At 38.3% G+C, this 14,881-nt stretch overlaps 1 protein-coding gene, 1 non-coding gene and 1 pseudogene across 3 annotated transcripts; 2 read left to right on the forward strand and 1 right to left on the reverse strand.

The window, feature by feature from the left end:
• Positions 1–1,359: 1,359 nt before the first annotated feature.
• Positions 1,360–3,732, reverse strand: LOC103340077 (exocyst complex component EXO70H1 pseudogene; annotated as a pseudogene). The gene has a single exon (XR_016126330.1). The product of XR_016126330.1 is annotated as an exocyst complex component EXO70H1 pseudogene (transcript).
• Positions 3,733–9,354: 5,622 nt separating this feature from the next.
• Positions 9,355–9,428, forward strand: TRNAR-UCG (transfer RNA arginine (anticodon UCG)). Its single transcript has one exon. It is a non-coding gene; the product is annotated as a tRNA-Arg (tRNA).
• Positions 9,429–10,381: 953 nt separating this feature from the next.
• On the forward strand, positions 10,382–14,280 carry UXS1 (UDP-glucuronic acid decarboxylase 1). The gene is made up of 7 exons (XM_089043922.1): positions 10,382–11,279; positions 11,446–11,590; positions 11,707–11,786; positions 12,804–12,887; positions 13,025–13,099; positions 13,407–13,499; positions 13,755–14,280. The coding sequence occupies exons 1-7, from the start codon at positions 10,650–10,652 to the stop codon at positions 13,962–13,964; spliced, it is 1,317 nt and encodes a 438-aa protein (XP_088900048.1). The 5' UTR covers positions 10,382–10,649; the 3' UTR covers positions 13,965–14,280.
• Positions 14,281–14,881: the final 601 nt, after the last annotated feature.

A 14,881-nucleotide genomic window follows, 5' to 3' on the forward strand; every position in this document is an offset into this window, starting at 1 on the left:
CAGGGTTTATTACATATTTTTAAGGAAAGTGTTGTTTATGGAAATATTGATGCATGACCACAATATTAATGTCAATTGATGCAGGCCAAGGTATTTTTCTTACTAGGGAAACGTACGTCGTATGGTGTTGTTATATGATATGATTCTTTAACAATTTAGGGCTGTTTACAAATCATGAGTAGAAACATCCGTTTGACCGAAAATAAAAATGCCAAATCAAATCAACCGCAGTTTTAAGTTGACTTGGTGTTTTTGTTTGGAGAAAACAGAAATGTCTGCCTTCATTTCAAATTTGAGATGTTTCAACTCCCAATGTGTCGTTTTTTTCAAACTCAAGGCTGCAAAAGCGTGTGAGAGCCAGGCGGGACGGATGAATGAACCAAGTCGCTAAACTATAACAACGAAAGAATTATCTTTGTCGCACGCCATCTCTTCTGACAAGATTATGTGGTTATATATTTTTGTCAAGACTTCAAAGTTTTCAGCACTGCTCATAATTAGTGGCTGAGGTTTTTCTCCTGCTTAATTAATGACTATTTAAAATTAATTGAGGCTATTGGGCATATACCTATATAAAGAAACTTTCATACAACGGGAATATCACTTTTTACTATCTCAAAATAACATAATGACACATATGATAATTTTTTCACATATCATTATGTCTGGGGATAAGAAACAAATGTTATTTCATAAATAAGCTTTTTCAGCAATTGAAGACACAAATACAGTGCTGCACACCAAATTACTCGAATGTGTTTACTCATATTCCACGCAACGCAAGGCTAATAAAGTTGCTCATCGTCTTACTCGTTTTTTGGCAATAGTTAACTAGTTCAAATAACTACCCGAGATCCTGTATGCAAATATTCTCTCTCTCTCTCTCTCTCTCTCTCTCTCTCTCTATAACAAAATCTATCAGCTACCAACAACCGTATATTTCAAATAAGGAAGAAAAGGTATACATCGTTTTAACAACTAAACCCAAGGAAGTTATTTGCCTTTTTGGGGTCACAACACAATCAAAGTGAAGTTCCATCAACCAAGACAGGAGAACCCCACGGTTGGCCTGGTATACTATGATTTACATGTAGCACTCAGCAGCATGCATATTTGTTAACAATATTATATCATTATGTTAGACTTTTTCATTAAGCTAAATGGATTATAATAATAATAAAAAGTGAACATGAGACGAATTATAATATGGACGTCTTAGATAGGGTGCTTTGACCCACGCAAAACGTATAAGGCTAATAAATACTTAGTTTACAAGTAATTGCGTGTTTATTTATATTGATCAAGGAATGTGTCGTGAAGTTTTTTCATTAAAAAAAAAAAATGTGAAAGGAATATATATGAACATATGGGGCAAAATTTGAATTTACAGAAATACAGGGGTGATTGTATAAGTACAAGTAACAGTCTCTTTCAAAAAGTCGTTATACAACTAACTTATTCTAACTGTCTGACGTATTCGCGCTTTTCTACACACAAACAAAAACCCGGCGAGTAAATTCAAATAAGTCGCCGCAAAACACCTCAGAGGTAGCTCTAAAGTCTCAATGGACTCCGCCGATGAGACGGCGAATACTGCGACGAACCATCCGAGTCCATGGTCCCGAAAAACAGGTCCGACAAGTGATTTTCAACATCTTCAGGGGCAAATCTGACATACAACTCCACGTTTCTCCCGCCCCCAACCGTCAGCCTATGGGCGTCGTAAAACTCCCTGTAAGCCGACACCAGCTTTTTCGCTATGGACACCTGCATCTCTTCTCGGAGTTTCTGGTCCAGTACGACACTCGTCCTCTGTTTCCGATGCGCTTCCTCGAAGCTGAAATTGAAGTTTCGGAAGATCAGTCTCGCTTCCACCGTAGAAATCTCGGCCGTCGGATTTTCGGGCAATGAAGCGAAAACTTTCCCCCACGCCAACCCCTCGTAGTTTTCTGCGAATTGCCTCACCTTTCGTTCGTGCTTCGATATCCAGTCCTCGCCGAGAAGGTACTGGAGATTCGATGCACGGACATTCGAGATCATGTACTGGAGATTGTTCGCTAAGAAGAGGTACGAGAGCGAAACGTCCTTGTAGTGCTTTGCCTTGTCGTCGAGCTTGCAGAGGAGGACGAGTAGGAGCCAGGCCATGCGGAGGGAGATCACCGGCGCCTGACCGTCTTCAGAGTGGGGGCCGTCGAAGTACGATTCTGGGAGCGACGATTTCGCCGGCGGAGGCCAGTCGGAGACAATTTCGACGAGGACGTTGCTGTAGTCTGTAAGGAGAGAGAGGTAATTCATCACGCGGAGAGTGAGATCGTGGACGCCGCCGCCGTGAGCGACCGATTTCGACGAGTCTTTCTGGATCGTCGACTCAAAATCGGAGAGCATTGATCTGACCGACTCGCTGAGTTTAATGAGCGAGTTGAGCGCCTGAGATCGGACGGCAGCGGTGGACTCGAACGAGAAGATGGAGTCGATCTCCGGCCAGCGTTCGGAGATCGAAGTGTACATATCGAGAAGACGAAATACGTCTAGAGAAGACGAGCTTTTCTTGCTCTTCGCGACGAGAACTTGAGGGAAGCCGAAGAGTAAAGTCGCGGCTTCACGAGATATGTGCGTGAAGCAAGACTCCCTGATGGAGGCGGAGGATGCGAATACGTGATCGCACAGGATTCGCTCTCCGTTGAAGAGCGTGGAGATTGACATCTTCACCGCATTCAACCAGCTCCTGATTCTCAGATCCAGAACCTCCCTGTCCATCTTGTGGATCTGCGAAGAGCTCAATCTCTCAACTCCTAGCTTGTACATTCCCTCGTCGATGATCGATTTTCTGATAATCTTGTAGATGTGAACGCACTCTTTGGCGTAGCCGGAGGAGATCATACACTCGGCTATGGATTTCAAGTCGGCCATGGCGACCGACGAGACGTGCTCGACTTCGGAGATGGATTCTCTGGCGAATCGCACGTCGTCGTCTGTGGTGGCGCCGCCGTCTTCGTAATCGGAGGTGCTGGACCGGGTAGACGTGACGGAGGATCTGGACCTGGTCGAGACCGATTCCGGGTCTAAATGGGCTCGGTTCATGGATAGGATCTGGTAGAACTCTTTCTGCAACCGCTTCATTGCGATCTCCATGAGGCTCTGCGCGTGTACGATTTTCTCGGAGGTGGGGTCCTCCGATACGAGGAAGTGCATGGCCTTCTGAAGCTCCGTCACGCACCTGATAAACTGCTGCGCTTCCGTTTTGCTCTCGTAGAAGAGAGAGGTGACCTTGGCGTATGTCGAAGTCTCCGGGTTCCACTTCATGACCAAAACGGCGGCGTTCCCGATGATATCCTCGATCATTGCGTCGGTGAAGTTCGTTACGGGGACACGCCGTGGGGTTGGGAATGAGACGGAGGAGGGTCTAGAAGGGGAAGAAGAGTAGGCGGCGAACGACGGCGATTTGGAGTGAAAGCACAGGCTCCTCATTCCTTTTCTTGGCATTATCAATTTTAAGATAATTAGTACTGGATTGGATTGGATTGGCTTGGATTAGATTTTCTCTCAGGTCTGAGCTCTCTACTTTCTGTTTGTTTGTCGAGAAAATTGGTGGCTATGTTGTTGTGTGTGGGATTTGGAGGGAGAGGCTTTGGTTTTTTGGTTGGGGCAGGTGAGTGGGAGGGGGTATATATAGAGGGAGATGGAGGAACGACGCCGTTGCTTGGAGAAGAAGAACGGGAGTTTTGACTTTAAAAGTGGAGAGTCATATAAAAAGAAGGCACGTATTTGACCGTGACGCGTCCCATTGACAAATTAAACGACAATTTCAGACTCTGAGCAAAGGATGTAGCTCAGCCAGCACGGTCGCAATAAAGATACAAATGATTCAAATAAATCAGGAGAAAGACTACGAACGGTACAAGTTAAACATAACATTATATTACTTAAGAAAAAGAATCAGTAATTAATGTTTGCTTTTTGTTTGTTTGTGTGCTTAATTAACAAGAAAAGTAATATAATATTTATTATCTTACTAGTTTAGTGTGGCTGACCCAGAGTTTTGGGTGTTTAGTGGGGTCGTTGATGTTGAAAAAGGAACCTTTAGTATCGCTCACATACGCATGGGACGTAAGCGAATATATCATATCAGAAGCCCTGAACTTAATAATCTGTATAAGGCATGACGTTTTCTCCAAAATTATTTGGAGGAAGAAAATAGTGAATTGGAGTGCGTAAAATTCGAGGAAAGTCTGATAAGTATCATTATTCCTTCATTTCAGACAAGTTCAAAACTTAAGAATAAGCACAGAAAGTTTGTGGAGGACGAAACAAAAAGACCAAATCATTTGAAAGAGAAAAGCGAGATGACTTATGAAGCAACCATTCTATCTTGAGTTGGATTAGCCTAAATCTTTTGGTGTACTCCTAAGTGGTTTTGAGTTTAGTTCTCATGGTGTCTTTGTGTGTAGGTTCTCCTCTCCCTTTTTTAACTTTACACTGACGAATCTAAATAAAAGACTACTATTGAAAATTTCCTAATTCCAACTTTGGTTTACAAAACAAAACTAAGTACAAACTTAATTAAAGAAGTGCGCCATTTGAGCACGCTCCTTTTCGAATTCTCATTGTGAATGTAAACATGTGTATGTTATTTTATCACTAGAATTATAAGTCCTTACAAATATATGCTCCTTCTCGAATGTTTGGAAAACTTTTTAATCGCAAGACTAAAGTGTATGGTATACCATGGAAGGTTGAAATAATCTGTTTTTAATGATTAAATGAGATTAGTCTTCAGAATTATTATTAGTTAATAATTCACTTTATACCATCTTATAAACTATGGTGGATACTGTGGAATGGGATCCAAAATAATATTGCTAGGACAAGCAACTTTCCATGCCCATATGTCATCTCCAATATGTAATTAATTTATTTGACATTACCATTCCTAGTTGCATCATTATTTCTAACCCCATGGTCAAGAATAATTTTTGTATGGTATGGATACACCAGCTGGTTGGTGTATCATCCAATACACACAAAACATGTGAAAATATTCTTCAATACACATAGGACATAAAAATAAAATATTTTCACATATCCCATATGCATTGGATATTGGTACACTGACTAGCTGGTGTATCCAGAATATACAAAAATTTATCAGTGGCCGAGTAGTATTATTTGGACAAAAATAACCAAGTCGGTCTTGGTAATAATTATTATGATAGACTTCCAGAAACCAATGATCACTAAAATTGAAAATTTAATTTAATAGACTATTTGATCATACACATAATAAATATATGTATAGGATCACTTTTTTTCCATAGTCAAGTTTTGTTCACCCCATGAAAAGCGCGGGTGCATATGTTGCAAGTTGCAGCTATCCAACAAAATTAAACGGAAAATAAACAATAAATAGAAACTTCTATATGAAGAATCATTCTCGTCCAGCACGTGGTGATTATTATGCATCATGCACAACAAAACCAGTTAATTATATACTTTAATATTATATACATTCTTATTATGAAATAAAAATTAATTTACTAATTGGCATATATATGACAATAATTTTCATAATTATTCGTTCATTATTCTCTGGTCATACGCGATTTCATGTCAGGACATGCATGCAGTGTTGCGTTTTTTGTATCCAGTGGTGTCGTTTGGCTCCTACTAATGTCCGTACAATGCATGGATCCAAGTGATTGATCACTGCAAGTCTAATACTAATGAGGTTGATAATTATTCCTTTATTTCCATGTGATACAAGAAGAAATATATATATATATATATATCATCCAACGGTGAATAAATTATTGCTGATTTCCATTATGTACGGATTCTAGACAATGGATAAGCAAATTTAATTTAATTTAATTAGGATTAAAGCACATGGTTTACAAATAACTCGTTTGTATTTGGAGAGAAACGAACAAATATTTGGGACATAAGTTCAGTTGGGGAAGCGGGGGGAATCACTAGTGAATTAATTTAGGTAAAGAGTACGTGTATTGCATGCAATTTTAGAAAAATAATAATTTAGATTTGGTATCCTGAGAAGATCTAGGGCTTGAAGGAGAGGAAAGAGTCTCGCCGCGTGCTTCTTTCCTTTGCTGGTATTGTGACAGACGGAAGTAAACCGTTGATCATCATGACTGACTTGGGGAGAGTCTCTCCAAATATTTTACCTCCGTTTAATTTGCATATGAACTCAAAGCGGCAGAAATCGGCCGTCAGATATTAAATCTCTGTGGACTGAAATATATGCATGGGGTCTTTCCCTGAAAGAAAGAAGAAAATAAATTAAATGCGCCACATGCATATATTGGATGGTTGAATTTTGAGATGTCGTCATGTAGTTTTAAGCTGGGTCTTTTTAGACGGCTTGATGTGCCAATGCCATTCAAGACATTAACTGCTAAGTCTTTCAACGCGCATGCAATGCAAGTTGCTAATATTTGTATAATTGTAATTAATTAACCCTAATTATAAGTATTTTGTGTGGAAGGCAAAGCGAAACCATGAAGGATTTTGCTGTTGGATTGTAAACATCACAGTGTCTATTCGATCGCTTGTGGAAAGTGCAATGAGGTGATCCAAATATTTATTCATTTCGATACCCTTCAATCCCTCAGGTTGGAGTCGTTTTCAAAAAGGGGCATGACTTTTTAGCCGTTTTCACATTGTTACTCGAACTTCTATAATGTTATCTATTTAGCATTTCTTGTGTCTGATTGCCTGTTTTTTCCTTGTCTTTAGACTATGTGCGAGGCCTGCTTTTGAAAAACAATGAGACGTCCATCATCTCGTTAAGGGCAAATTCAGAATGAAATTTTTGTCTTTGTTGCCAACAAAAAGTATTGACACATTATCAATGCATTTTCGACAATATCGATGCACATTTTCGACAATCAAGTCCATCCAGTGTGCTGATGTCTTAATAACGTCAGCAATCAATTAAAATAACAAAAAAATTGAAAAAAAAAACTAAAAAATTCAGAAATTTTTTATATTATAAATATGTAGCCATATTCTTTACTTCTCACACCAAAATTCTATACAAATTCATTTCCTCATATCTCATGTGAATAGTAATTGCCCTTGCCCTTACACATAGAGATGGAAACAAAATTGCAAGGGCTGTTATTATTCACATAAATAGTGACAATTCTTGCCTTGCCCTTGTCCACAGAGGTGGAATTGCTCTTACACGTGGTTAATTGAAATCTATTCTGCAATCTTTGACAAAATGATGCACAGTTCGCAGCAGAGGAAAAAGGGTGTTGAAAAGATAAATGGAGGAGAAAAGCGGTAGCTACACCTATATACTTAATTTACAAGCTTTCATATATAGGATGGCCAACAAAGTCTAAGCTCATGGTGTATTATCAACCACTGCACACCACACACTGCTATTAAGCGATGGATACATGTCAAACTCCAGCTGTCAAATATCAGTTGTGAACATGTGACGTTAAACTATAGGCATGCCATGTATTTGTAGTTCGAATGCAGAGCTTCTCCCCTGAGAAAGTCTCGACATGCACGCAAGGGAATGTTGCGTGCGTATATTTGACTTTCTGGACAGCAAGTAATTAACAAGCTAGACCAACTTTATCCCATGCACGAGATTAAGTAACTAGTTTCAGTTGGATTTAACTAATGTTCAAAAACCTTTGTCTGGTGAACATGCTGGTACTGGATTGATCAAATTACATAGAGTAGTGTAACTCATAATAACCGGTTTGAACTCAACTCTATAATATATAGTCTAAACCGAACTATGAAACGGAATCAATGTACATAAAAACATGAGTTTTACCAAGAATCAAAAGCTGCACATAAACTCATAAAAAAAAACCTTAAATTTCTTTTTTGGGGATCAATTATATGAAAGAATTGTCTATGTATGCATGAGCTATAGCAAGAATTTGAAACCAACAAGTCAATATAGTTTCGCTTTCTTAAGATTTGAAGTAATGAATTGTTTTGATGAGTTTTACCTTTCTTCGACTGTTTAAATCTCTCGTCCGTACACGCAAATCAAAAGTGGTACATGATATTGAAATTTGTAATGAATAATTTGGATTCGATGGCGATGTGATATTGAAATTAGTGATGAATAATCTGGATTCGATGGCGATGTGATTGAAACTTTTGATGTGTCACCGAAATATTCAACATAAAAATGATTTTCAGTTGCCTAATTTTTGTCACATTAATTCTTCTCATCAAATGTATATGTACGGCAATTTTCTGCTGGATTAATCAACTTCACATCTCATTCATGTGACTTTTTGGACAAAAATTTAGATAAAATTACATCAAATTTAACGATATGTACAAAATTGATTATCTATAAAGAAGAGTGCTAAATTAACCAAAATAATAATTTAGACCAACTATTGTGATAGTTTTTTGAGAGAAACCTCGACAGAATGAGGGAAACTTTATTGATAAAACGAAAAGTTACAATGAGGGGGACAACATGCCTGATCCCGACTCAACAAATCACATAATAGGGGCATCCTGAATAAGATTAGGGGGCACCTCAAACCAAGTAAAGTTGTCCACAATATGCAAACCAAATTGAGTAAGTCGGTGTGCAACACCATTTGCTTCTCTACGAGTAAATGAAAAAAAATAGATAATTTAGAAGTGTAAACGACGCTATTATATACATATTAGACATTTAATTTTACATTATCTCCGGAACTTTAAGATGAGCTTGATCATTGTGATTTGATACATTCGGGCGGTGCCTACCAAGGACTCTCCATTAATGAATTAATGAGGAATAATGAAGTGACTCACCTTGCATGTATATATATACCATATGGAGGATTTGGTCCAAGTCTTGTGCAATTGAATTGCAAAGTGATAAAGCCCTAGAGTTTGACAACTCCAAGAATTCAACAAAATTTATAAATTGAAGGCGATCCGAAAAGATCATTGATAGCAAGCACTACTGGTGGAGATGGAGTTGAGAAATTTCCTGAAAACTCAATTAATGCACGGCATACACAACCTTATTACAGAGATTGATTATGTTGATTTTGAATATATATATATATTTTGAGAGGCTAATATTACAGTTGGAATATATAATATAGTCCAAACCGAATTATGAAACAAAATCAATATACGTAAATACCAGAGTTTTACCAAGAATCAAAAGCTGCACATAAACAAAAACAAAAAACTGTTAAATTTCTTTTTTGGGGGGTCAATTATATAAAATATCTATGCATGCATGAGCTGCAAGAAGGAAAATCAACTCGGCATTAGGTGCACTTCTAGACCTGGTCAGGTCTAACCAAGTGGCATGGTTATATATACTAAGATCTATAAAACTAACAACTTGACCGCATAGCGCAGTGGATTAGCGCGTTTGACTTCGGATCAAAAGGTCGTGGGTTCGACTCCCACTGTGGTCGCATTTCGTTTTTTCATATATATATATATATTTTTCCTCCCTTTTGGACCCAATGCAATATAACAAGGAAAGTTCGTCTCCTTGTTGGACTCCAATTTAAAGTCCATTTTATCTAATGGGCCTTGAATGTGTCCTGTTCCCGATTTTGTGGAAGGCCCATCCTCTCATGCTTGCTGCTGCAATTCAAAAAAATTGTTCGCTTTTATGGGGGCGGTATATTGTAGAATGAACAATTGAAATACATAGCTCATCATACTTTCATCAACAACAATATGCATATCATCACTCACATCTATCTACATCTCATCCCTCTCGTATATTTTCACATCTAATGATTTAATAGGTAATCACTTGAACTAAATTATGCATGACGCATTTTTATTCATAAGCGTTTACTGTGAAGCATGTCGAAATATTTATTAAAAATTCAAGTACTTTATAAAAAATCACTTAAGATGCGTTTTATAAAGAATCATCCTAAATGCTTATCTTAAAAATGTGTGTGTGTGCGTGTTTTTTTTAATGGACGGTGGGTGTTTACCTTAGTAGTTGAGGTCTTTGTTTGCAAACCTCATGACACTAGTTCGAATCCCCTTTGTGGGTGGCCCCCTTTTAGAATAGAATTCTCTCCTAACCTTAAAATAGAATATCGATCGAAAAAAAAAAATGTTTTTTATGATCTATATAAACACACACTGCGTTTGTATAAATACTTATCTAAAAAAGCATTGCGTTTTTTATAATCCAAAAGCACTTTCGAGTTTTTCTCCTTAAAATGTGTACTGTTAACATTAGTATTGTGACTTGAAAAGTTCCACTACACGCTCGCAAACTAGTCCGTACCATAAAATTTTCACAACAAAACGCGCGTTCGCTGAAGCGGGTCCAGTCCAAGCAATCCCTTCCCTTCCTAATTACTCAAAGCAAACCCCCATCTCATCATCATTTACAACATAATCATATTTATTTTCCCCATAAGTTAACCACTTCTTCTTCTTCCTCTTCAGAAACAGACCTTCCAACCTCATCACCATGATGTGATTGATTAATTGCACCACCCACAATCAAATTTAGCTTCAGCACACTGCTTCACTGCCTTCTTCAACCTTCAACAACAACAACCACCTATTTCTCAGCTCCACCTGAAAGTCTCTGTCTTATTCTCAAAACCCAAACAAAAAGAAGTGACAGAGAGGACAATCCCAATCTCAATTTCTCAAGCATGAAGCAATTGCACAAGCAGGCGAGCGTGAATCAAAGGAGGGACGAAGAGATCCCATCAAACCTAGCCTCAACCTACTCTCCCAAGGCTCTCAAACACCCTCGATCTCTCCCCAGATCCATCAACTACCTCTTCAAAGAACAGAGGCTCCTCTTCATCCTCGTCGGCATTCTCATCGGCTCCACCTTCTTCATCCTCCAGCCCACCCTCTACCGCCTCGGCCCATCTGACCCCAACAACCCCACCACCTCCATCTCCAGATCCTTCTCCACCGCCCATGACGTCGTCTCCAAGCCCACCCATGCCAAGGTGGGTCGGGTCCCCGTCGGGCTCGGCAAGCGGAGGCTCCGAATTGTCGTTACCGGCGGTGCTGGGTTCGTTGGGTCTCATCTTGTTGACAAGCTCCTTGACAGAGGCAACGACGTGATTGTGATTGATAATTTCTTTACCGGGAGGAAGGATAATCTGGTGCACCATTTTGGGAACCCGAGGTTCGAGCTCATTAGGCATGACGTCGTTGAGCCGATTCTGCTGGAGGTGGATCAGATCTACCACTTGGCCTGCCCTGCCTCCCCTGTTCATTATAAGTATAACCCAGTCAAGACCATTATATCCTTTTTATTCAATCATGTTCGTTCTTAGTGTTTATGATCACTCTTTCTTTATGGTTTTGATTGAATTTTGGCATTTGGGTTGTTTTTGTTTAGTTTTGTTTGCTTTTTTCGGTTGAATTTAAAAAAAAAAAAAAGAAAAAAAAAAGAAGAAGGATTTTGAGGTCCTTGACTGTGATTACAAGACCAATGTGATGGGTACTCTTAATATGTTGGGACTTGCCAAGCGAATTGGGGCAAGGTTTTTGCTCACCAGTACGAGTGAGGTGTATGGGGACCCCCTGGAGCATCCTCAGAAGGAGACTTACTGGGGAAATGTAAATCCTATAGGTGTGTTTATATGTTAGACGTTTATGTCTTTAAAATGTTTGTGTATAATGCATTTTGTTGCTTGCTTAATATGTTTATATATATTTGTCTCTGTGTGTATGCTTGCAAATGAGCAGGTGAGAGGAGCTGTTATGATGAAGGAAAGAGGACAGCAGAGACATTGGCAATGGATTATCATCGAGGTGCAGATGTTGAGGTAACTGAAACATTGGTTCTGATATGCAGTTGTAAATGTGCTATCGGGGAATCCATAATTTGATGCCTGGATTGATCCGCATGCAGATGTAAAATGTTAACGTCATTCTTTAAAATGGCAGTAAGGTCATGTAGGATTAGTTTAATCTTGAGAAACTGCATGATTTCTTCAATTTAGTGGCACCTGCCCTCCTTTTTTTCCCTTATAGGTACATTAGACTTTGGGCGACCTGGTCAGTTTTATTTATTTATCTTTGCATAATCTTCTTTATAGTCATTTTTCCCCAGCAAACTATTCTGCTTCATACTTTAGTTGTCATTTTAAATGTTGATTCAATCTCCCTTTTAAATATGCCATAGGACCTTTTAGATATGCCATAGTTTTGAAGCTGCCAAGAAGCTACACATGACATTAGAAATTTGTAAAATTAGGGGTTCCAAGTAGCCAAGTGAAATTTATTACTTGGATTTTCCTTGTATGGTTGCTTGAACTTTATGGTAATGCCCAATTTTCACACTAGCAAGTGAATTTTGTTATTTGGGCCATGTATAGTTGTTTGAACTTTAATTGGACCTGCTTTTTACATATCTCGCATTATTTGGGATGGGACCCTATTCACCTCTATAATTGGAACCGTAATTAGGGCTCTACCCACTTATTCACTCGACCAAATTTATTTATTTATAAATTTTGTTACACACCACATAGAGTTCCACCTAAAACCACCTCATTGACAGTAATCTCAAAATTTTTTATTTATAGACCCGATTACTTCTTTTATTCACTGGTAGTGCCAATGGTCATCCTTGACCTGTTTCACTTTTAATTGATCCTTGGCTGAGGTATACAAATCATTGTTTTTCCTGGCTTGAGTTTAGAACATTGTCTCATCCAAATGCTTTTGAAATCCTTTCCTATCATGGAGAAGCTATAACTACTGTAGTTCAAAGTAAGATAGGATTTGGTTTTGTTTCCACCATTAGCTTGTCAGACTCACATAAGGCTTTCTGTTTTCAGGTCCGTATTGCTCGAATTTTCAACACTTATGGTCCACGTATGTGTTTGGATGATGGGCGTGTTGTCAGCAATTTTGTTGCTCAGGTTAATGTTTAATACTACCTTTTTCTTTTAAAGTGGTTTTGAGATTTCTGCTATTAATAACTCATGACTACTAGGATGTTTCCTAATGTGATTATCATTGTTGTGCTTTTCTAACTGTTGTGGGGCTACCTGTGTAGGCTATCCGCAGACAGCCATTGACTGTGTACGGTGATGGTAAACAAACACGAAGCTTCCAATATGTCTCTGATTTGGTATGCTAGACTTTCTGCAGTTTCAATATGCAGTTCTTTCATTGAAACTTTAGCACATGCCATATTACTTATGCATATTCTGCATATTTGCCACGTTTTCTTCCGGGACCTTGAAATATTTACATTGTATTCCTGGCACAATATGTTTCATTATCGTCAGCCAATTCTAGAATCAGTTAAATTTTAGAAGATGAATTGAAAGCCCATTATATCCTTTTTGTCTGCTCTAAGGGGCTTTTGATTGAAACTGCTTTAATTAGTGAATTGATGCAGTGGATGATCTTATAACACTTTCTTTTAATGATAGGTCAATGGACTGGTGGCATTGATGGACGGTGAACATGTGGGGCCTTTCAACCTGGGTAATCCAGGGGAGTTCACCATGCTAGAGCTTGCTGAGGTTTGCCTTTTCCTCCTTGCCATTATTTTAATGTTTTTCGTACACTCCATTTAGACATCAGAAAATGCTCCAAGGTGCTTGGACGGTAATTCTTTTAAATTTTTTTTATAGTGATTTTGCTCCTTTTTATCCTTTTTTTGTCCCAATATCCAGAAGCTGATAAGAGTTTGATATTCTTGAATGATTTTTATGCTTGCAAATGAAGAGCAATTCTACACTGGCCTTCTCAAATTTTCACTTTTTCCTGATGAACAGGTTGTCAAAGAAACAATTGATTCAAGTGCGACAATAGAATTCAGACCAAATACTGCTGATGATCCACATAAGAGGAAACCTGACATTAGCAAAGCAAAGGAGCTATTGAACTGGGAGCCAAAGGTGTCCTTGAGGGAGGGACTGCCTCTTATGGTGAGCGATTTCCAGAATCGCATTTTAAACGAAGACGAAGGAAAAGCCATTAATTAATATTGCGGAGAACCAGTATGTATAGTGTGAAGAATGACTGTATCTTATCGATTCGTTTATTATTGTCGTCCTTTTACATTACTTGGAAATTCAAGCAAAAAGCCACTGTAGGAAGATGTATCTGGTTATCCACGGTGCTTGTTTAGCACAAAGTTTACAGTCATTAGATTTTGATGGCATTTTTTAACCACCATTTATGGCACACATTGTGGTGGTGCAAGGTTGTATCTTCATTTATTTTATTTTTTTGACAACGTTTTGGTATTTTGGAAGGAAAATCACCAGTCGCATTCGGTGGGTGTTGTAAAGTTGATAACATTTGGTATTAGAGCACCTCCATGGGCAAGGGCAAAGCAAAGGCAAGGCAATGATTGTAACTATTCACGTAAATAGTTGCAGTCTTGCTTTTTTTGTTTTTATCCTAAAGGGGAAGGACAAGGGCAATGACAATTACTATTTACTTTAATTTATCTATGTTTGCTTTTAAAAAAACGTGAGACGTGTATAGAACATGAATGTATTATTGAAAAATACGTATGTACACACACATATATATATATGTAAAAGACTAGCTGCTAGTCTATACTATTTATTAAAGATAATTTATTATTAAAAAAAAAACAGTACCGCTGCCCGGTCGGCGGTCATCTTTTTTAAAAAATTACAAAAAATCGAGTATCGTGCGCTATACTATTTACTAAAAAAAACCGGAGCAGCTTCAAAGCGTTAGGCACCCACGTGTAAAAAAAAACTGAGTATGGCTATGGGGAGATACTATTTTTTAATATAAAAACATAGCACCCCATCAATTAGGCGCCACATGTCAACACAAGTCTTTTTTTAAAAATAATAATAAAATCACGGAGTATAGCCGTGCGCCTGTACTATTTAAAAAAAAAAAGACCCCCAATCGATTA

Source organism: Prunus mume, linkage group LG1, assembly GCF_029339155.1.
Source record: "Prunus mume cultivar Tortuosa linkage group LG1, ASM2933915v1, whole genome shotgun sequence".
NCBI classification, from domain to species: domain Eukaryota; kingdom Viridiplantae; phylum Streptophyta; class Magnoliopsida; order Rosales; family Rosaceae; genus Prunus; species Prunus mume.